Here is a 23,936-nt window from a genome sequence, read left to right as displayed (position 1 = left end):
GTCCCTACAGCCCTACAGCCCCTACAACTCTACACACCCATAAAGTCCCTACACCACTACAGCCCCTACAACTCTACAGCTCCTACACCCCCTACAACTCTACACACCCATAAAGTCCCTACACCACTACAGCGCTACACCCCCTACAACTCTACACACCCATAAAGTCCCTACACCACTACAGCCCCTACAACTCTACACACCCATAAAGTCCCTACACCACTACAGCCCCTACAACCCCCTACAACTCTACACACCCATAAAGTCCCTACACCACTACAGCCCCTACACCCCCTCAACTCTACACACCCATAAAATCCCTACACCACTTCAGCGCTACACCCCCTCAACTCTACACACCCATAAAGTCCCTACACCACTACAGCGCTACACCCCCTCAACTCTACACACCCATAAAGTCCCTACACCACTACAGCCCCTACACCCCCTACAACTCTACACACCCATAAAGTCCCTACACCACTACAGCCCCTACACCCCCTCAACTCTACAGCTCCTACACCCTCTACAACTCTACATCCCCTACAGCCCTACATCCCCTACAGCCCTACTCCCCTACAGCCCTACTCCCCTATAGCCCTACAGCCCTACTCCCCTATAGCCCTACAGCTCTCCTCCCCTACAGCGCTACACCCCCTACAACTTCACAGCCCCTACAGCCCCCAGCTCAACACATGTATAGTAAGTGTACACACACACCCCCTCTCTCTCTCTTTCTCTCTAGGTCTGTAATGTATGGTCAGTGAGCCAGGTTTGTTTTTACGAGGGAGCTCAGTCATGGTTGGAAACTAACACAGCCTGTGTCCCAAATGGAGCCCTATTCCCTATACAGTGCATTACGTTTCACCAGAGACCTATGGGCCCTGAATGGAAGTAGTGCACTACATAGGGAATAGGGTACCATTTGAGAAGCACGGACAGTGTCAATGTTGGATAGGACGTGGGTTCTTAATCTGGACAAAATCACCCACTATATCCTCATTGGAGGGAGAGAGCGGTCTATGATGGTCATCACCGGATGTGAGAATTATTTAATTTGTATTTGATCTTAACCTTATTGGAGAGAAGGACTAACTCCCCCATTATTGGAGAGAAGGACTAACTCTCCCATTATAACCTTATTGGAGAGAAGGACTAACTCCCCCATTATTGGAGAGAAGGACTAACTCTCCCATTATAACCTTATTGGAGAGAATAACTAACTCTCCCATTATAACCTTATTGGAGAGAAGGACTAACTCTCCCATTATTGGAGAGAAGGACTAACTCTCCCATTATAACCTTATTGGAGAGAAGAACTAACTCTCCCATTATTGGAGAGAAGGACTAACTCTCCCATTATAACCTTATTGGAAAGAAGGACTAACTCTCCCATTATAACCTTATTGGAGAGAAGAACTAACTCTCCCGTTATTGGAGAGAAGGACTAACTCTCCCATTATAACCTTACTGGAGAGAAGGACTAACTCTCCCATTATAACCTTATTGGAGAGAAGAACTAACTCTCCCGTTATTGGAGAGAAGGACTAACTCTCCCATTATAACCTTATTGGAGAGAAGGACTAACTCTCACATTATAACGTTATTGGAGAGAAGAACTAACTCTCCCATTATTGGAGAGAAGAACTAACTCTCCCATTATAACCTTATTGGAGAGAAGAACTAACGCTCCCATTATAACCTTATTGGAGAGAAGAACTAACTCTCCCATTATAACCTTATTGGAAAGAAGGACTGGTCTGAGATTGTAACTGGACATAACTAATAATAAACAGACCAGGATGAATGTTATTGCGTCAAATTGGCTATAACTAAAACTGATGGAAAAGACTGGAAACTTACAGAACAGACTGGAAACTTACAGAACAGACTGGAAACTTACAGAACAGACTGGAAACTTACAGAATAGACTGGAAACTTACATAAAAGACTGGAAACTTACAGAACAGACTGGAAACTTACAGAAAAGACTGGAAACTTACAGAACAGACTGGAAACTTACAGAACAGATTGGAAACTTACAGAACAGACTGGAAACTTACAGAACAGACTGGAAACTTACAGAACAGACTGGAAACTTAAAGAACAGACTGGAAACTTACAGAACAGACTGGAAAGAAACTTGGTGGTGATGGTAAATCTGCTTTACTTCTCGAAGAATTCTAAATTATTTAGTTGACCATGACCAAGGAACTTCCACATTACAGATTGAAGGAGACTGCCAAACCCCTTTCTGGTTTTAGCTTGGCTCGGCTGTTAATTATGAATCGGCACCTTTTTTTTCAATTTTTGCCTAAAATGACACCCAAATCTAACTGCCTGTTGCTCAGGACCTGAACCAATGATATGCATGTTCTTGGTACCATTTGAAAGGAAACACTTTGAAGTTTGTGGAAATGTAAAATTAATGTAGAAGAATATAACACATTAGATCTGGTAAAAGATAATACAAAGGAAAAAAAGTGTTTTATTTTATATTTTTTCATCATCTTTGAAATGCAAGAGAAAGGCCACTGTTTATCATTTCAGTTTAGGCCCAATTTTGGCCACTGGATGGCAGCAGTGTATGTGCAAAGTTTTAGACTGATCCAATGAACCATTGCATTTCTGTTCAAAACGTTGTATCAAGTCTGCCCAAATGTGCCTAATTGGTTTATTAATACATTTTCAAGTTCATAACTGTGCATTCTCCTCAAACAATAGCATTGTATTCTTTCACTGTAATAGTTACTGTAAATTGGATAGTGCAGTTAGATTAACAAGAATGTAAACTCTCTGCCCATATCAGAGATGTCTATGTCCTGGGAAATGTTCTTGTTACCTACAACCTCATGCTAATCACATTAGCGCATGTTAGCTCAACCGTCCCGTGGGGGGACACCAATCCCGTAGCGATTAAAATCTCTTCTCGATTACCACCTAGGGTGATTTTGACCGAAGAAGAAACTATTGGAAAAATCAACAATCACAACAAAATATTAACTTATTTCTTATCAAATCATTAGACATGTAATTAACCCTTAAAGCGCCAACAGGTGTCAATGTTAACCTTAAGAGGTCAAAAACGTCATTGTTAAAATAAAATGTAATTGAATCCTTCAAAACAATAGTTTACTATGATTTCTGTGTTAATACGGAGGAATTAAAAATAATCTAGGGGCAAATCCAAAAATGTTGACTCAATTGTGCACTTTGCAATAAAAGCACCACATTTGGCACGAAAATAGATGTATGTAGCCTTAAAATGTATACAGGTAACTGCCAAAATAATGACAACAATTGAGTAAATGAGGGATAGAAAGTATATTGGAAGCAGGTGCTTCCACACAGGTGTGGTTCCTGAGTTAATTAAGCAGTTAACATCCCATCATTAACATCCTGTCATGCATAAAAATGCTGGGCAGGCCATTATTTTGGCTACCATGGCATAGGATGTACAGTTGATGTCTGAAGTTTACAAACACTTAGGTTGGAGTGATTTAAACTCGTTTTTCAACCACTCCACAAATGTATTGTTAACAAACTAGAGTTTTGGCAAGTCGGTTAGGACATCTACTTCGTGCATGACACAAGTCATTGTTTACAGACAGATTATTTCACTTATAATTGACTGTAGCACAATTCCAGTGGATCAGATGTTTACCTACACTAAGTTAACTGTTTTTAAACAGATTGGAAAATTCCAAAGAATTATGTCATGGCTTTAGAAGCTTCTGATAGGCTAATGGACATAATTTGAGTCAATCGGAGGTGTACCTGTGGATGTATTTCAAGGCCTACCTTCAAACTCAGTGCCTCTTTGCTTGACATATTGAGAAAATCTAAAGGAATCAGCCAAGACCTCAGAAAATAATTGTAGATTGTAGAAAATAACCAAGTCCGGTTCATCCTTGGGAGCAATTTCAAAATGCCTGAAGGTACCACATTCATCTGTACAAACAATGGTACGCAAGTATAAACACCATGGGCCACGCAGCCGTCATACCGCTCAGGAAGGAGACGCATTCTGTCTCCTAAAGATGAACGTACTTTGGTTTGAAAAGTGCAAATCAATCCCAGAACAACAGCAAAGGACCTTGTAAAGATGCTGGAGGAAACAGGTACAAAAGTACCTATATCCACAGTACAACGAGTCCTATATCGACATAACCTGAAAGGCGGCTCAGCAAGGAAGAAGCCACTGCTCCAAACCCGCCTATGCTACGGTTTGCAACTACACCTGGGGACAAAGATTGTACTTTTTGAGGAAATGTCCTCTGGTCTGAAGAAACAAAAATAGAACTGTTTGGACATAATGCCCATCGTTATGTTTGGAGGAAAAAGTGGGAGGCTTGCAAGCCGAAGAACACCATCCCAACCATGAAGCACCGGGTGGCAGCATCATGTTGTGCTTTGCTGCAGGAGGGATTGGTGCACTTCACAAAATAGATGGCATCATGAGGTAGGAAAATTACGTGGATATATTGAAGCAACATCTCAAGACATCAGTGTTAAAGCTTGGTAGCAAATTTGTCTTCCAAATGGACAATGACCCCAAGCATACTTCCAAAGTTGTGGCAAAATGGCTTAAGGACAACAAAGTCAAGGTATTGGAGTGGCCATTACAAAGCCCTGACCTCAATCCTATAGAACATTTGTGGACAGAACTGAAAAGGTGTGTGCAAGCAAGGACGCCTACAAACAGTTCTGTCAGGAGGAATGGGCCAAAATTCACCTAACTTATTGTGGGAAGCTTGTGGAAGGCTACCCGAAACGTTTGACCCAAATTAAACCATTTAAAGGCAATGCTACCAAAATACTAATTTAGTGTATGTACACTTCTGACCCACTTGGAATGTAATGAAATAAATAAAATCTGAAAGAAATAATTCTCTCTACTATTATTCTGACATTTCAACCTAGAGAGCTTTTTTCAACAAGGTTCGGCTTTTTCAAGACAGGCTTTATTACTGCCAATTTTTTGTGAGTTGGTGGTCGAATAATTTTGCACGCTCAATTTTTCAGTTTTTGAATTGTTAAAAAAGTTTGAAATATCCAATAAATGTCGTTCCACTTCATGATTGTGTCCCACTTGTTGTTGATTCTTCACAAAAAAATACAGTTTTATATCTTTATGTTTGAAGCCTGAAATGTGGCAAAAGGTCGCAAAGTTCAAGGGCGATGTTGCGATGCTTTTACTGGGGGGGGGGGTGGGGGGGTTCCAGGTCTATGTCAGCCTATTCATTAAAGTTTAACTTGATATGTTGTTGTTTGGAAATATATAGTTGCTATTCCTCTGTCATCAAACTGTAGGTCAAAAGTAGCCATGTGCTCAGTAGCCAATCAGTTCAGAGAGAAGGAGCATGAAGGAGACAGACAAGTACCAAAGTAAATGTGTTTGATCAGTAGCCAATCTGTTCAGAGAGAAGGAGCATGGAGGAGACAGACAAGTACCAAAGTAAATGTGTTTGATCAGTAGCCAATCTGTTCAGAGAGAAGGAGCATGGAGGAGACAGACAAGTACCAAAGTAAATGTGTTTGATCAGTAGCCAATCTGTTCAGAGAGAAGGAGCATGAAGGAGACAGACAAGTACCAAAGTAAATGTGTTTGTTGCTTTAATCAACAAGTTAACCTTTCCATTTTATATTGTGCCCCACATTTTAACGAGCTCATTTGAATAAAAAACAATGAAATGTGAAGAACTGAAAATGTGCATAAGATAAAACCTAGAGACAAGACCTAGAGACAAGACCTAGAGACAAGACCTAGAGACAAGACCTAGAGACAAGACCTAGAGAATCATAATTGAAGTGAAGAAAGCTTTCATGGTAAACTCTGAAACAGCTTTTCATAGACATGTCCCTATATCTCACACACGATATAGGCATTGAAGGAGCAATCATATGTCACCTGCCATGCACCTGACTCTGTCAACATTGTACAGCCTCTATCCCCATCAGGCACTTTTGGTTCCCCATCTGCCCATTTGGAAAAGGTGAGGGGTTTGCCTTTCAAATCTACCTGAAACTTCCCCTCTTTACTGTTGTCAACATTGAGCCATGCATTCTTCAAAGCCCCTTCAAAGACCTGAGTGAGAGCAGTGTTTTCCTCCCGGTTCTTCGGCAAAGCCAACACCAAGCCCCTCTTGGTACAGAACTGAACAGCATCGTCGAAGGAACCCGGTCTCTTGTGTGACACAAAGTACTTCTTGTCAACTCTTCTGGTGAAGTCATAGTTTATGGCTGAAGAGAAACCAGGTATTAATGCAGTCAGTCTAACATTAAAAGGGGAAACAAAAGTTGCCTTTTTATATTTCCCTAACGCCAACACATGACTAAATTCACACCTCCTTTTCCCAAATTACGAATACTGCATAATTTACGTTGAATGGATACTTAGTAAGAGACAATATAATCTACGGATGCAGTATCTTAATTTGAGCAAGTTTCACACAAGAGGAAAATGATCCTGCAGCAACAAGAAGTATTAATTGTTATGTCGATTATAAAGAATGGACATTATTTGCAGGGATTGATGATCCATGTTTTGTTAAGGCAAAACAAGTCTGACATTGTTAAGTGGAAATTACACTTTAGAAGCCTTTTTAAACCTCGAGGACACTACACGTTTGCATTTACTACTGTGCAGGAACATTCTCAGTGACAACAGAGTGATCAAATTAAGATCCGGGATCTGTAATGTTGCATTCAAGTACATATCCTCATGCTCTCTGAAATTCACTTCCTTACCCAACTCCAGTTTGACCAAGCTTTCTTGCAGGGGTTCCAGGTCTAAGTCTGTGAAAACAGAAGGTGTGACTAGAGAGAACCAAATAATAAATACATAACCAGGAAGAGATCAATCAGCTGTATACCAGTAGCTCCTGCAGGGCCCGGGGGTCCAGGTGGACCAGGTGGACCAGGGACTCGTTCATTTTCACCAACTAAACAAGGAAATCCAGAGAGTTCAGGAGGTCCAGGTGGCCCTATGGAGAGATAATAGAGATGTGGATGGCTGTATAATGATAGGAGATAAAGAGATGTGGATGGCTGTATAATGATAGGAGATAAAGAGATGTGGATGGCTGTATAATGATAGGAGATAAAGAGATGTGGATGGCTGTATAATGATAGGAGATAAAGAGGTGTGGATGGCTGTATAATGATAGGAGATAAAGATATGTGGATGGCTGTATAATGATAGGAGATAGAGATATGGATGGCTGTATAATGATAGGAGATAATAGAGATGTGGATGGCTGTTTAATGATAGGAGATAAAGAGACGTGGATGGCTGTATAATGATAGGAGATAATAGAGATATGGATGGCTGTTTAATGATAGGAGATAAAGAGATGTGGATGGCTGTATAATGATAGGAGATAATAGAGATGTGGATGGCTGTATAATGATAGGAGATAATAGAGATGTGGATGGCTGTATAATGAGAGGAGATAATAGAGATGTGGATGGCTGTATAATGATAGGAGATAATAGAGATGTGGATGGCTGTATAATGATAGGAGATAAGAGAGATGTGGATGGCTGTATAATGATAGGAGATAATAGAGATGTGGATGGCTGTATAATGATAGGAGATAATAGAGGTGTGGATGGCTATATAACGATAGGAGATAATAGAGATGTGGATGGCTGTATAATGATAGGAGATAAGAGAGATGTGGATGGCTGTATAATGATAGGAGATAAGAGAGATGTGGATGGCTATATAATGATAGGAGATAATAGAGATGTGGATGGCTGTATAATGATAGGAGATAAGAGAGATGTGGATGGCTGTATAATGATAGGAGATAATAGAGATGTGGATGGCTGTTTAATGATAGGAGATAAGAGAGATGTGGATGGCTGTATACTGATAGGAGATAATAGAGATGTGGATGGCTGTTTAATGATAGGAGATAAGAGAGATGTGGGTGGCTGTATAATGATAGGAGATAATAGAGATGTGGATGGCTGTTTAATGATAGGAGATAAGAGAGATGGGGATGGCTGTTTAATGATAGGAGATAAGAGAGATGTGGATGGCTGTATACTGATAGGAGATAATAGAGATGTGGATGGCTGTTTAATGATAGGAGATAATAGAGATGTGGATGGATGTATAATGATAGGAGATAATAGAGATGTGGATGGCTGTTTAATGATAGGAGATAAGAGAGATGTGGATGGCTGTTTAATGATAGGAGATAAGAGAGATGTGGATGGCTGTATACTGATAGGAGATAATAGAGATGTGGATGGATGTTTAATGATAGGAGATAAGAGAGATGTGGGTGGCTGTATACTGATAGGAGATAATAGAGATGTGGGTGGCTGTATAATGATAGGAGTAGCGTTGGACCCGAGAGATGTGGATGGCTGTATAATTTATTTATTTTTTTAACCTTTATTTAACTAGGCAAGTCAGTTAAGAACAAATTCTTATTTTCAATGATGGCCTAGGAACAGTGGGTTAACTGCCTGTTCAGGGGCAGAACAACAGATTTGTACCTTGTCAGCTCGGGGGTTTGAACTTGCAACCTTCCGGTTACTAGTCCAACGCTCTAACCACTAGGCTACCCTGCCGCCCCATGGCGGATAGGAGATAAGAGAGATGTGGATGGCTGTATAATGATAGGAGATAAGAGAGATGTGGATGGACTTATCGTTCACCAGAAGACATTTTTTAAAGGTTTTCCCAAATTACCAAGATGGAGGCAAATCTATCCTGACAGGCTTTATGGGTTGTAGAGTCAAATGTGTTCAGCATGAGGAAAGACACTTACATTCAAATTAGAAACAAGTTACCAGTCTATACTTGAGTTATCTGACCTTGTTAAGGATCTTTGTTTCATTATCTAAGAATAACATTCACAGCTTTACTTATAATTCACTTGCCTCAGCCCCTTTTAATGGGGCGGCAGAGTAGCCTTGTGGTTAGAGCATTGGACTAGTCTCAGCCCCTTTTAATGGGGCGGCAGAGTAGCCTAGTGGTTAGAGCGTTGGACTAGCCTCAGCCCCTTTTAATGGGGCGGCAGGGTAGCCTAGTGGTTAGAGCGTTGGACTAGCCTCAGCCCCTTTTAATGGGGCGGCAGAGTTGCCTAGTGGTTAGAGCGTTGGACTAGCCTCAGCCCCTTTTAATGGGGCGGCAGAGTAGCCTTGTGGTTAGAGCATTGGACTAGTCTCAGCCCCTTTTAATGGGGCGGCAGAGTAGCCTAGTGGTTAGAGCGTTGGACTAGCCTCAGCCCCTTTTAATGGGGCGGCAGGGTAGCCTAGTGGTTAGAGCGTTGGACTAGCCTCAGCCCCTTTTAATGGGGCGGCAGAGTTGCCTAGTGGTTAGAGCGTTGGACTAGCCTCAGCCCCTTTTAATGGGGCGGCAGGGTAGCCTAGTGGTTAGAGCGTTGGACTAGCCTCAGCCCCTTTTAATGGGGCGGCAGGGTAGCCTAGTGGTTAGAGCGTTGGACTAGCCTCAGCCCCTTTTAATGGGGGGGCAGGGTAGCCTAATGGTTAGAGCGTTGGACTAGCCTCAGCCCCTTTTAATGGGGCGGCAGAGTTGCCTAGTGGTTAGAGCGTTGGACTAGCCTCAGCCCCTTTTAATGGGGCGGCAGGGTAGCCTAGTGGTTAGAGCGTTGGACTAGCCTCAGCCCCTTTTAATGGGGCGGCAGAGTAGCCTAGTGGTTAGAGCGTTGGACTAGCCTCAGCCCCTTTTAATGGGGCGGCAGGGTAGCCTAGTGGTTAGAGCGTTGGACTAGCCTCAGCCCCTTTTAATGGGGCAGCAGGGTAGCCTAGTGGTTAGAGCGTTGGACTAGCCTCAGCCCCTTTTAATGGGGCGACAGAGTGGCCTAGTGGTTAGAGCGTTGGACTAGCCTCAGCCCCTTTTAATGGGGCGGCAGAGTAGCCTGGTGGTTAGAGCGTTGGACTAGTCTCAGCCCTTTTTAATGGGGCGGCAGAGTAGCCAAGTGGTTAGAGCGTTGGACTAGCCTCAGCCCCTTTTAATGGGGCGGCAGGGTAGCCTAGTGGTTAGATGGTTGGACTAGCCTCAGCCCCTTTTAATGGGGCGGCAGAGTTGCCTAGTGGTTAGAGCGTTGGACTAGCCTCAGCCCCTTTTAATGGGGCGGCAGGGTAGCCTAGTGGTTAGAGCGTTGGACTAGCCTCAGCCCCTTTTAATGGGGCGGCAGGGTAGCCTAGTGGTTAGAGCGTTGGACTAGCCTCAGCCCCTTTTAATGGGGCGGCAGGGTAGCCTAATGGTTAGAGCGTTGGACTAGCCTCAGCCCCTTTTAATGGGGCGGCAGAGTAGCCTGGTGGTTAGAGCGTTGGACTAGTCTCAGCCCTTTTTAATGGGGCGGCAGAGTAGCCAAGTGGTTAGAGCGTTGGACTAGCCTCAGCCCCTTTTAATGGGGCGGCAGGGTAGCCTAGTGGTTAGAGCGTTGGACTAGCCTCAGCCCCTTTTAATGGGGCGGCAGAGTTGCCTAGTGGTTAGAGCGTTGGACTAGCCTCAGCCCCTTTTAATGGGGCGGCAGGGTAGCCTAGTGGTTAGAGCGTTGGACTAGCCTCAGCCCCTTTTAATGGGGCGGCAGGGTAGCCTAGTGGTTAGAGCGTTGGACTAGCCTCAGCCCCTTTTAATGGGGCGGCAGAGTTGCCTAGTGGTTAGAGCGTTGGACTAGCCTCAGCCCCTTTTAATGGGGCGGCAGGGTAGCCTAGTGGTTAGAGCGTTGGACTAGCCTCAGCCCCTTTTAATGGGGCGGCAGAGTAGCCTAGTGGTTAGAGCGTTGGACTAGCCTCAGCCCCTTTTAATGGGGCGGCAGAGTAGCCTAGTGGTTAGAGCGTTGGACTAGCCTCAGCCCCTTTTAATGGGGCGGCAGAGTAGCCTAGTGGTTAGAGCGTTGGACTAGCCTCAGCCCCTTTTAATGGGGCGGCAGAGTAGCCTAGTGGTTAGAGCGTTGGACTAGCCTCAGCCCCTTTTATTGGGCGGCAGGGTAGCCTAGTGGTTAGAGCGTTGGACTAGCCTCAGCCCCTTTTAATGGGGCGGCAGGGTAGCCTAGTGATTAGAGCGTTGGACTAGCCTCAGCCCCTTTTAATGGGGCGGCAGAGTAGCCTAGTGGTTAGAGCGTTGGACTAGCCTCAGCCCCTTTTAATGGGGCGGCAGAGTAGCCTAGTGGTTAGAGCGTTGGACTAGCCTCAGCCCCTTTTAATGGGGCGGCAGGGTAGCCTAGTGGTTAGAGCGTTGGACTAGCCTCAGCCCCTTTTAATGGGGCGGCAGGGTAGCCTAGTGGTTAGAGCGTTGGACTAGCCTCAGCCCCTTTTAATGGGGCGGCAGGGTAGCCTAGTGGTTAGAGCGTTGGACTAGCCTCAGCCCCTTTTAATGGGGCGGCAGGGTAGCCTAGTGGTTAGAGCGTTGGACTAGCCTCAGCCCCTTTTAATGGGGCGGCAGAGTAGCCTAGTAGTTAGAGCGTTGGACTAGCCTCAGCCCCTTTTAATGGGGCGGCAGGGTAGCCTAGTGGTTAGAGCGTTGGACTAGCCTCAGCCCCTTTTAATGGGGCGGCAGGGTAGCCTAGTGGTTAGAGCGTTGGACTAGCCTCAGCCCCTTTTAATGGGGCGGCAGGGTAGCCTAGTGGTTAGAGCGTTGGACTAGCCTCAGCCCCTTTTAATGGGGCGGCAGGGTAGCCTAGTGGTTAGAGCGTTGGACTAGCGTCAGCCCCTTTTAATGGGGCGGCAGGGTAGCCTAGTGGTTAGAGCGTTGGACTAGCCTTAGCCCCTTTTAATGGGGCGGCAGGGTAGCCTAGTGGTTAGAGCGTTGGACTAGTCTAAGCCCCTTTTAATGGGGCGGCAGAGTAGCCTAGTGTTTAGAGCGTTGGACTAGCCTCAGCCCCTTTTAATGGGGCGGCAGGGTAGCCTAGTGGTTAGAGCGTTGGACTAGCCTCAGCCCCTTTTAATGGGGCGGCAGGGTAGCCTAGTGGTTAGAGTGTTGGACTAGCCTCAGCCCCTTTTAATGGGGCGGCAGAGTAGCCTGGTGGTTAGAGCGTTGGACTAGCCTCAGCCCCTTTTAATGGGGCGGCAGAGTAGCCTGGTGGTTAGAGCTTTGGACTAGCCTCAGCCCCTTTTAATGGGGTGGCAGAGTAGCCTGGTGGTTAGAGCGTTGGACTAGTCTCAGCCCCTTTTAATGGGGCGGCAGAGTAGCCTGGTGGTTAGAGCGTTGGACTAGTCTCAGCCCCTTTTAATGGGGCGGCAGGGTAGCCTAGTGGTTAGAGCGTTGGACTAGCCTCAGCCCCTTTTAATGGGGCGGCAGGGTAGCCTAGTGGTTAGAGCGTTGGACTAGCCTCAGCCCCTTTTAATGGGGCGGCAGGGTAGCCTAGTGGTTAGAGCGTTGGACTAGTCTCAGCCCCTTTTAATGGGGCGGCAGGGTAGCCTAGTGGTTAGAGCGTTGGACTAGCCTCAGCCCCTTTTAATGGGGCGGCAGAGTAGCCTAGTGGTTAGAGCGTTGGACTAGTCTCAGCCCCTTTTAATGGGGCGGCAGAGTAGCCTAGTGGTTAGAGTGTTGGACTAGCCTCAGCCCCTTTTAATGGGGCGGCAGGGTAGCCTAGTGGTTAGAGCGTTGGACTAGCCTCAGCCCCTTTTAATGGGGCGGCAGAGTAGCCTAGTGGTTAGAGCGTTGGACTAGTCTCAGCCCCTTTTAATGGGGCGGCAGAGTAGCCTAGTGGTTAGAGCGTTGGACTAGCCTCAGCCCCTTTTAATGGGGCGGCAGGGTAGCCTAGTGGTTAGAGCGTTGGACTAGCCTCAGCCCCTTTTAATGGGGCGGCAGAGTAGCCTAGTGGTTAGAGCGTTGGACTAGTCTCAGCCCCTTTTAATGGGGCGGCAGAGTAGCCTAGTGGTTAGAGCGTTGGACTAGTTCAAATCCCCGAGCTGACAAGATACAAATCTGTCGTTCTGACAAAACCTCTTTCTAGGAATTGATGTGGTTATCTAATTGAGGTCTTCAGAGTTCTTTGTCTTCCAAAAAAATTGTGAAGGGTGTTGTGACCCCCTTACATGAGGGGTGTTGTGACCCCCTTACGTGAGGGGTGTTGTGACCCCCTTCCATGAGGGGTGTTGTGACCCCCTTCCGTGAGGGGTGTTGTGACCCCCTTACGTGAGGGGTGTTGTGACCCCCTTACGTGAGGGATGTTGTGACCCCCTTACGTGAGGGGTGTTGTGACCCCCTTACGTGAGGGGTGTTGTGACCCTGTCAGACTCTACCTCTCTCTCCAGGTGGACCAGGAAGTCCAGGCATGCCTATGGAGAGACAACAGGTATAGGGTTCATCACCATACTGTACACACCAAAGACAGCTTCAATTAGCCTGTAAAGTGCTCTGCAGTCTGATCTGGCTTAAAGTGGCACTTTATTACAAAATCAACAGTCTATGTTATTGTTTTTTTATGTTTTATGTTTTATCAAAGGCTAACAGCAGGAAATATACCGGGATTGGCCATTCACATTATACCCCAGCCCCAGTTATGTTTGGCAGCTGGTACAGACAAAGCCTGTTGTAGGAGTAGGAGGGTTTATCTAACTGAGGTAATTCAGAGTTCTTTGTTCTCCATCATCAGGTACGCAAATTAATGTACATGCTTAAAGTGACAGTTTACTCCAAAATCAACCGTCTTATATTTTGGGTTATGATAGGGTAAGTTAGCTGTACTAAGCTTGCAACTCATTACCTGCAGAAGGCCCAACAGGCCCACGAGGGCCAGGAATGCCAGGAATCCCAGGCATTCCTCTAGGACCCCGGCATTCACACTCCTCTGTCTGGCCTGGCAGAACCAGCAGGGAGAGAACACAGAGACCCAAAGTCAGAGGTCTGCTCAGAGCCATAACCTAAAACACCAGGGAGAAGAACACAGAGACCAAAGTCAGAGGTCTGCTCAGAGCCATAACCTAAAACATCAGGGAGAAGACACACAGCCCCAAAGTCAGAGGTCTGCTCAGAGCCATAACCTAAAACATCAGGGAGAAGACACAGAGCCCCAAAGTCAGAGGTCTGCTCAGAGCCATAACCTAAAACATCAGGGAGAAGACACAGAGCCCCAAAGTCAGAGGTCTGCTCAGAGCCATAGCCTAAAACATCAGGGAGAAGACACACAGCCCCAAAGTCAGAGGTCTGCTCAGAGCCATAGCCTAAAACATCAGGGAGAAGAACACAGAGACCCAAAGTCAGAGGTCTGCTCAGAGCCATAACCTAAAACATCAGGGAGAAGACACACAGCCCCAAAGTCAGAGGTCTGCTCAGAGCTATAGCCTAAAACATCAGGGAGAAGAACACAGAGCCCCAAAGTCAGAGGTCTGCTCAGAGCCATAGCCTAAAACATCAGGGAGAAGAACACAGAGCCCCAAAGGGACAGTAAATCACTGGTGTCATACAAACAGAAGAACAGGAAACATCTGCTCATAAATGACATGATGGGAACCTTTACTGTCAATGGGATCAACAAGAATACAAGCTGTTGAAAAGCAGCATGTGGAATATGTGAATGTGTCATTTCAACAGCTTGACTCTGACACTTTGTTGCCAGTTGAGGGATGGAACGAAAACGTAACCTCTCTCTCAAATGAGACAGATGGACTGATTGATGACGGGACTAACAGGAGATCAACATGCTAGTTTAAACAGAAGCTATTGGTGTGTTTACAAAGGCTCAAATAGAAACGGCAACAGAACCAGTGAAGTAATAGGAACATCGATTGATGACAGGATAACACAGTTAGAATCAGCTCATAACACATTGATAATCTATATTCTTCCATAGTCGATGGTTGTAATGATTGAAATGACCGTTGAACATCCGTACAGCTTATATATTGTGCCTTTAAACTGCAGTAATATAATTAAGACAAAAACTAAACAAGTGGGAACCATACCTCTTAAGTTGATGTGCTGGGAATGGATGTGATGTTTCTGTCCTGCGTTGTAACAGAATGATAGCGAAATGGGTTGGTGCAGCAACTTATAAAGACATTGGTAAACAACACGTCACTTTGAAGGATTCATTATGATCGGGAAGTACTTGTGAAGTTCATTTACAGTTTACTGGAAAAGAGACAAAAACTTGGAATGTAATACCCAGAGTGCCCTGTCAATGTTCACATTTATCACAAAATACTGATGCACGTGGAATCATCTAGCAAGAACACAAACAAATCTCTGACATCCCATTGCGAAAATTCCACTTTAGTTCCATTCCACTTCTGGTGAGTTTGAGTAAGGAAGACTTCCAGACCAAGGCAAAAACAAGGACACAATTATCTCGTCCGAACGACTTCGTATCTTTTGTAGTTTGAGTTAGCATGCAATGTTGTTATTCCCGGCTCACATTTGGCTGTTTCAACTCAGGAGAAGCATTATAGTCATACATTATATTATATTATATATATTACATTACATTATATTATATATATTACATTATATTATATTATATATATTACATTATATTATATTATATATATATTACATTATATTATATATATTACATTATATTATATTATATATATTACATTATATTATATTATATATATTACATTATATTATATATATTACATTATATTATATATATTACATTATATTATATATATTACATTATATTATATTATATATATTACATTATATTATATTATATATATTACATTATATTATATTATATATATTACATTATATTATATATATTACATTATATTATATATATTACATTATATTATATTATATATATTACATTATATTATATATATTACATTATATTATATTATATATATTACATTATATTATATTATATATATTACATTATATTATATATATTACATTATATTATATATATTACATTATATTATATTATATATATTACATTATATTATATTATATATATTACATTATATTATATATATTACATTATATTATATATATTACATTATATTATATTATATATATTACATTATATTATATATATTACATTATATTATATTATATATATTACATTATATTATATATATTACATTATATTATATATATTACATGACATTATATTATATTATATATTTCAGGCACAGACAATGTTTTTGTAGTAAATATTTATTCTGTTTGCCTTCATGGGCTTTTCTTTCACCCCATTTAACAGTAGCACCACCAGGTATATCAACCTTTCTATTAGAACCTATTAAACACACCACCAGGTATATCAACCTTTCTATTAGAACCTATTAAACACACCACCAGGTATATCAACCTTTCTATTAGAACCTATTAAACGCACCACCAGGTATATCAACCTTTCTATTAGAACCTATTAAACGCACCACCAGGTATATCAACCTTTCTATTAGAACCTATTAAACACACCACCAGGTATATCAACCTTTCTATTAGAACCTATTAAACACACCACCAGGTATATCAACCTTTCTATTAGAACCTATTAAACACACCACCAGGTATATCAACCTTTCTATTAGAACCTATTAAACACACCACCAGGTATATCAACCTTTCTATTAGAACCTATTAAACGCACCACCAGGTATATCAACCTTTCTATTAGAACCTATTAAACACACCTCCAGGTATATCAACCTTTCTATTAGAACCTATTAAACACACCACCAGGTATATCAACCTTTCTATTAGAACCTATTAAACACACCACCAGGTATATCAACCTTTCTATTAGAACCTATTAAACACACCACCAGGTATATCAACCTTTCTATTAGAACCTATTAAACGCACCACCAGGTATATCAACCTTTCTATTAGAACCTATTAAACGCACCACCAGGTATATCAACCTTTCTATTAGAACCTATTAAACACACCACCAGGTATATCAACCTTTCTATTAGAACCTATTAAACACACCACCAGGTATATCAACCTTTCTATTAGAACCTATTAAACACACCACCAGGTATATCAACCTTTCTATTAGAACCTATTAAACACACCACCAGGTATATCAACCTTTCTATTAGAACCTATTAAACGCACCACCAGGTATATCAACCTTTCTATTAGAACCTATTAAACACACCTCCAGGTATATCAACCTTTCTATTAGAACCTATTAAACACACCACCAGGTATATCAACCTTTCTATTAGAACCTATTAAACACACCACCAGGTATATCAACCTTTCTATTAGAACCTATTAAACACACCACCAGGTATATCAACCTTTCTATTAGAACCTATTAAACGCACCACCAGGTATATCAACCTTTCTATTAGAACCTATTAAACGCACCACCAGGTATATCAACCTTTCTATTAGAACCTATTAAACACACCACCAGGTATATCAACCTTTCTATTAGAACCTATTAAACACAACACCAGGTATATCAACCTTTCTATTAGAACACACCACCAGGTATATCAACCTTTCTATTAGAACCTATTAAACACACCACCAGGTATATCAACCTTTCTATTGCCAGAGCTAAGGATGATGTCAAAGCGTTTAAGTACAGCCATTTGGAATTTGTGGTCTGTATATTTTATCATTTCATTTAGGATAACACAACACCACAGGCCTTTTTTGGGGTTGGAGGGTTTGTATTTTGTCCTGCAGTTCATTCAATGTAATTGGAGAATCCAGTGGGTTCTGGTCGTCTTTAATAGTTGATTCTAAGATTTGTATTTGATCATGTTTTCTCTGTTTGTTGTTTGGTATAGGGCCAAAAAGATTGGAGAAGTGGTTTATCCATACATCTCCTTTTCGGATAGTTAACTCTTCTTGTTGTTTGTTTAGTGTTTTCCAATTTTCACAGAAGTGGTTGGAGTCTATGGATTCTTCAATTACATTGAGCTGATTTCTGACTTTCTGTTCCTTCTTCATCTGTATTCTGTATTTATGTATTGTTTTAGTGATTCACCGCAGTGAAGGTGTAGACTCAGGTTTTCTGGGTCTGTTTTTGGTTGGACAGGTTTCTCAATTTCTATCATAGTTTTTTGCATTCTTCATCAAACCATTTGTCATTGTTGTTCATTTTATTAGGTTTTCTGCTTGATATGTTTAAATTTGATAGGGAAGCTGAGAGGTCAAATATACTGTTTAGGTTTTCTACTGCCAAGTTTACACCTTCACTATTACAGTGCAACTTTTTGTCCAGGAAGTTGTCTAAAAGGGATTGGATTTGTTGTTGCCTCATTTTTTATTTTTTTTGGTAGGTTTCCTAACTACTTTCCTTAGCATTTCTTAATATTATTCAGTTCCTTTGCAATGCTCTGTTCAAGTAGACTGTGATTTTGCTGTGATCTGATATGAGTGTCAGTTGGCTGACTGTGAACACTCTGGGTTGAGGTCAGTGATAATGTAGTCGACAGTACTACTGCCAAGAGATGAGCTACAGGTGTACTGTACCTACCGTAGGAGTCCCCTCGAAGCCTACCATTGACTATGTACAGTACTCCTGCGACAGAGGTGTCTTTCATTCAAAATATTCACAAAAATCTAACCTTTAATTGAAGTAAAATTATTAGGGAAAAATACAAGTGAAATTCATATTGTTCTCCGAAACATGTGTGACACAATTATTGGCACCCCTAGAAATACATATTGTTCTCCGAAACACGTGTGACACAATTATTGGCACCCCTAGAAATACATATTGTTCTCCGAAACACGTGTGACACAATTATTGGCACCCCTAGAAATACATATTCTTCTCCGAAACACGTGTGACACAATTATTGGCACCCCTAGAAATACATATTGTTCTCTGAAACACGTGTGACACAATTATTGGCACCCCTAGAAATACATATTCTTCTCCGAAACACGTGTGACACAATTATTGGCACCCCTAGAAATACATATTGTTCTCCGAACCATGTGTGACAATATTACTGGCACCCCTAGAAATACATATTGTTCTCCGAAACATGTGACACAATTATTGGCACCCCTAGAAATACATATTGTTCTCCGAAACATGTGACACAATTATTGGCACCCCTAGAAATTCATATGAGTAAAATCTGAAGTATATTCTCATTCGTATTTTAGGTTTTTAAGTTCACCTGAGTGATTAGGAACACTTAAGTGGTAAGCCATGACCTCCTGTTGCACTGGGGTATAAATATGAGGTGACACACAGGCCAAGTTCCCATAGTCATCCATCACTATGGGAAAGACCCGCGAACATAGTAATGATGTGCGCGAAAAGGTTGATGCATAATTCAGGAAAGAAAAAAGCCCAACGGTTGAAAATGCCCATTTCCACCATCAGGGCGATAATGAAGAAGGTTAAAGCAACTGGAGATGTTAACAACCGGCCTGGAAGAGGACGTGTGTCTATATTGACCCCACGCACAGTGGGGAGGATGGTTCCAGTGGCCAAAAAAGGATCACAGTTGAAGAATTGTAGACGTTAGTTGGGGCGGCAGGTAGCCAAGTGGTTAGAGGGGCGTTAGGTAGTTTAGTGGTTAGTTGGGGCGGCAGGGAGCCAAGTGGTTAGAGGGACGTTAGGTAGTTTAGTGGTTAGAGGGGCATTAGGTAGCCTAGTGGTTAGTTGGGGCGTTAGGTAGTTTAGTGGTTAGTTGGGGCGGCAGGTAGCCAAGTGGTTAGAGGGACGTTAGGTAGCCTAGTGGTTAGTTGGGGCGTCAGGTAGCCAAGTGGTTAGAGGGGCGTTTCCTTAGTTAGCAAACAGGAGGATATGTTTCTCTGTTGACATCATTTCCTTTAGAATTTCTAGCTAAATGTAAAAGCTTCCTGTTTTGATTCATATACCAAATTAGCATACCTCCTGAGTCCCTTCCCTGTTTCATACCTGGTAGTTTGGTGGATGGGACTACCAGCTGTCTGTAACCTAGAGGGCAACCAGTGGGTCCATCTCTTCTATACCAGGTTTCTTGTAGGATGTCATTTTCTGTATTTCTGATTTCCAGGTTCCTGCTCTTTAGGCCAAAGGCAGATGACCTCAGGCTCTGGATAGTCCAGGATGAAATAGTTAAGACTTTGTGTGGATGTGGCTGGTGGTGCTGTGGTCTGGATGTAGGTCCTCCCAGCGTGGGTCCTCTATGTGTAGGTCCGGGGAGGGGGGTCACACAGGTCTGGGTGGGGTGTCTGTTGATCTGATACTCCTGTGTGAGGTGTTGGGGCTGCAGTTGAGGGTGATGTCCTTTAGGGTCCTGGCGAAGGTGGGCACTGCCGCCTTGGTGGACCTGATCATAAAGACTGTTCAAGTCCAGGTTGGAATGGTGGGCCAGGTTGGAATGGTGGGCCAGGTTGGAATGGTGGGCCAGGTTGGAATGGTGGGCCAGGTTGGAATGGTGGGCCAGGTTGGAATGGTGGGCCAGGTTGGAATGGTGGGCCAGGTTGGAATGGTGGGCCAGGTTGGAATGGTGGGCCAGGTTGGAATGGTGGTCCAGGTTGGAATGGTGGGCCAGGTTGGAATGGTGGTCCAGGTTGGAATGGTGGGCCAGGTTGGAATGGTGGGCCAGGTTGGAATGGTGGGCCAGGTTGGAATGGTGGGCCAGGTTGGAATGGTGGGCCAGGTTGGAATGGTGGTCCAGGTTGGAATGGTGGGCCAGGTTGGAATGGTGGGCCAGGTTGGAATGGTGGGCCAGGTTGGAGTGGTGGGCCAGGGTGGAGTGGTGGGCCAGGTTGGAATGGTGGGCCAGGGTGGAATGGTGGGCCAGGGTGGAGTGGTGGGCCAGGTTGGAATGGTGGGCCAGGTTGGAATGGTGGGCCAGGGTGGAGTGGTGGGCCAGGGTGGAGTGGTGGTCCAGGGTGTAGTGGTGGGCCAGGGTGGAGTGGTGGTCCAGGGTGGAGTGGTGGGCCAGGTTGGAATGGTGGGCTAGGGTGGAGTGGTGGGCCAGGGTGGAGTGGTGGGCCAGGTTGGAATGGTGGGCCAGGTTGGAATGGTGGGCCAGGTTGGAATGGTGGGCCAGGTTGGAATGGTGGGCCAGGTTGGAATGGTGGGCCAGGTTGGAATGGTGGGCCAGGGTGGAGTGGTGGGCCAGGGTGGAGTGGTGGGCCAGGTTGGAATGGTGGGCCAGGTTGGAATGGTGGGCCAGGTTGGAATGGTGGGCCAGGTTGGAATGGTGGGCCAGGTTGGAATGGTGGGCCAGGTTGGAATGGTGGGCCAGGTTGGAATGGTGGGCCAGGTTGGAATGGTGGGCCAGGTTGGAATGGTGGTCCAGGTTGGAATGGTGGGCCAGGTTGGAATGGTGGGCCAGGTTGGAATGGTGGGCCAGGTTGGAATGGTGGGCCAGGTTGGAATGGTGGGCCAGGTTGGAATGGTGGGCCAGGTTGGAATGGTGGGCCAGGTTGGAATGGTGGTCCAGGTTGGAATGGTGGGCCAGGAAAACATCTGGTTTTGAGACACAGTCACAGGAAATATATTTATCTCTCCCCTCCCTCCTACCTCTCTCTCTACTCTATATATATCTCTCTCTCTCTCCCCTCCCTCCTACCTCTCTCTCCCCTCCCTCCTACCTCTCTCCTCTCTATATTTCTCTCTCCCCTCCCTCCCTCTCTCCCCCTCTCTCTCTCTCTCCCCCTCCCTCCCTCCTACCTCTCTCTCCTCTCTATATTTCTCTCTCCCCCTCCCTCCTACCTCTCTCTCTCTCCCCCCCCTCTCTCTCGCTCCTCCAGTCAGCCCAGACTGGCTTGTGCAATAGACAGTTGTTTCCATGATTGAATCTGGAGATTCTGTCGTAACTCTTTTGGGCTCAAATCTACTATGTTAAACCCCAGCTTTTCCATCTCTCATCTGGCAGTGGACAGACTCACTCAGACTTCAACTCTCCATGCAGGAGGACTCAATGCAATAGATTATTACTGACGTTTAGTATGGATGAAAGGTGTAACATATATCTAAACACGTGCTCATTCTAACACCATCATGTCATAGTTTAACATGTGGTCTTATCTGACTGGCACTGTCAGTTCCCTTTCCTCTTCATGTTTTACTGTTTCCTACACATTTAATACCAAAACTGACTTTAGACTTCTCATCATCTGACTTAAAACCAAAGCACAGTGATGGTCTCTTTCTTTCTGTCACATCTTCCCTTCCCCATTCCTGTTCCCTTCCCCATTCCCTATTCCCTATTCCTTTCCATTCCCTATTCCTTTTTCTATTCCTTTCCATTCCCTATTCCTTTTCCATTCCCTATTCCTTTTCCTTTCCATTCCCTATTCCTTTTCCTATTGCTTTCCATTCCCTATTCCTTTCCATTCCCTATTCCTTTTTCTATTCCTTTCCATTCCCTATTCCTTTTCCATTCCCTATTCCTTTTCCTTTCCATTCCCTATTCCTTTTCCTATTGCTTTCCATTCCCTATTCCTTTTCCATTCCCTATTCCTTTTCCATTCCCTATTCCTATTGCTTTCCATTCCCTATTCCTTTTCCATTCCCTATTCCTTTTCCATTCCCTATTCCTTTTCCTTTCCATTCCCTATTCCTATTGCTTTCCATTCCCTATTCCTATTGCTTTCCATTCCCTATTCCTTTTCCATTCCCTATTCCTTTTCCTTTCCATTCCCTATTCCTATTGCTTTCCATTCCCTATTCCTTTTCCTATTGCTTTCCATTCCCTATTCCTTTCCATTCCCTATTCCTTTCCATTCCCTATTCCTTTCCATTCCCTATTCATTTCCATATTCCTTTCCATTCCCCATTCCCTATTCCTTTCCATATTCCTTTCCATTCCCCATCCCTATTCCATTCCATTCCCCATTCCTTTCCATTCCACATTCCTTTCCATTCCCCATTCCTTTCCATTCCACATTCCTTTCCATATTCCTTTCCATTCCCCATTCCTTTCCATTCCCTATTCATTTCCATTCCCTATTCCTTTTCCTTTCCCTATTCCTTTCCTTTCCCTATTCCTTTCCCTATTCCTTTTCCTTTCCATTCCCTATTCCTTGTCATTCCCTATTCATTGTCATTCCCTATTCATTCCCTATTCCTTTCCATTCCCTATTCCTTTTTCATTCCCTATTCCTTTTCATTCCCTATTCCTTTTCCATTCCCTATTCCCTTTCCATTCCCTATTCCTTTCCCATTCCCTATTCCTTTCCATTCCCTATTCCTTTCCATTCCCTATTCCTTTTCCATTCCCTATTCCTTTTCATTCCCTATTCCTTTCCATTAACTATTCCTTTCCATTCCCTATTCCTTTCCATTCCCCATTCCTTGTCATTCCCTATTCCTTTCCATTCCCCATTCCTTGTCATTCCCTATTCCTTTCCATTCCCCATTCCTTGTCATTCCCTATTCCTTTCCATTCCCAATTCCTTGTCATTCCCTATTCCTTTCCATTCCCCATTCCTTGTCATTCCCTATTCCTTTCCATTCCCCATTCCTTGTCATTCCCTATTCCTTTCCATTCCCCATTCCTTGTCATTCCCTATTCCTTTCCATTCCATATTCCTTGTCATTCCCTATTCCTTTCCATTCCCCATTCCTTTCCATTCCATTCCATTCTCTCTGCTCTGTCTCTCCTCTCTCCTCTCTCTGTAACTTCTGTTTAGTTCTGACCCCAGTTCAGTCCATGAAGAGAAGAACAACTGTAGCCTGCAGCCTTTTGATTCTTCCTGCAGGACACTCTGGTCCTGGTCTGCAGCCATGTGCTTCCTTCCTCCCCTATGATGTTTCTCCTGGGCTGCAGCAAGACTCGACTACATATAGTATCTCTCTCTCTAGACTGTGTACTATAGTGATGACTACACATTGTCTCTCTCTAGACTGTGTACTATAGTAATGACTACATATTGTCTCTCTAGACTGTGTACTATAGTAATGACTACATATTGTCTCTCTAGACTGTGTACTATAGTAATGACTACATATTGTCTCTCTCTAGACTGTGTACTATAGTAATGACTGCATATTATCTCTCTCTAGACTGTGTACTATAGTAATGACTACATATTGTCTCTCTAGACTGTGTACTATAGT

General features: G+C 43.7%; 1 protein-coding gene across 1 annotated transcript; it reads right to left on the bottom strand.

The window, feature by feature from the left end:
• Positions 1–5,625: 5,625 nt before the first annotated feature.
• On the bottom strand, positions 5,626–14,942 carry LOC100301642 (mannan-binding lectin H2). Its single transcript, NM_001160480.1, is given in 6 exon segments — positions 5,626–6,243; positions 6,751–6,798; positions 6,876–6,986; positions 13,237–13,272; positions 13,701–13,857; positions 14,899–14,942. Coding segments are annotated over 5 exon segments (729 nt in total). The 5' UTR covers positions 13,855–13,857; positions 14,899–14,942; the 3' UTR covers positions 5,626–5,863.
• Positions 14,943–23,936: the final 8,994 nt, after the last annotated feature.

This window comes from Oncorhynchus mykiss, chromosome 13 (genome assembly GCF_057628025.1).
Source record: "Oncorhynchus mykiss isolate SJ-2025 chromosome 13, ASM5762802v1, whole genome shotgun sequence".
Taxonomy (NCBI): Eukaryota; Metazoa; Chordata; class Actinopteri; order Salmoniformes; family Salmonidae; genus Oncorhynchus; species Oncorhynchus mykiss.
This window is presented reverse-complemented; position numbering and strand designations above follow the sequence as displayed.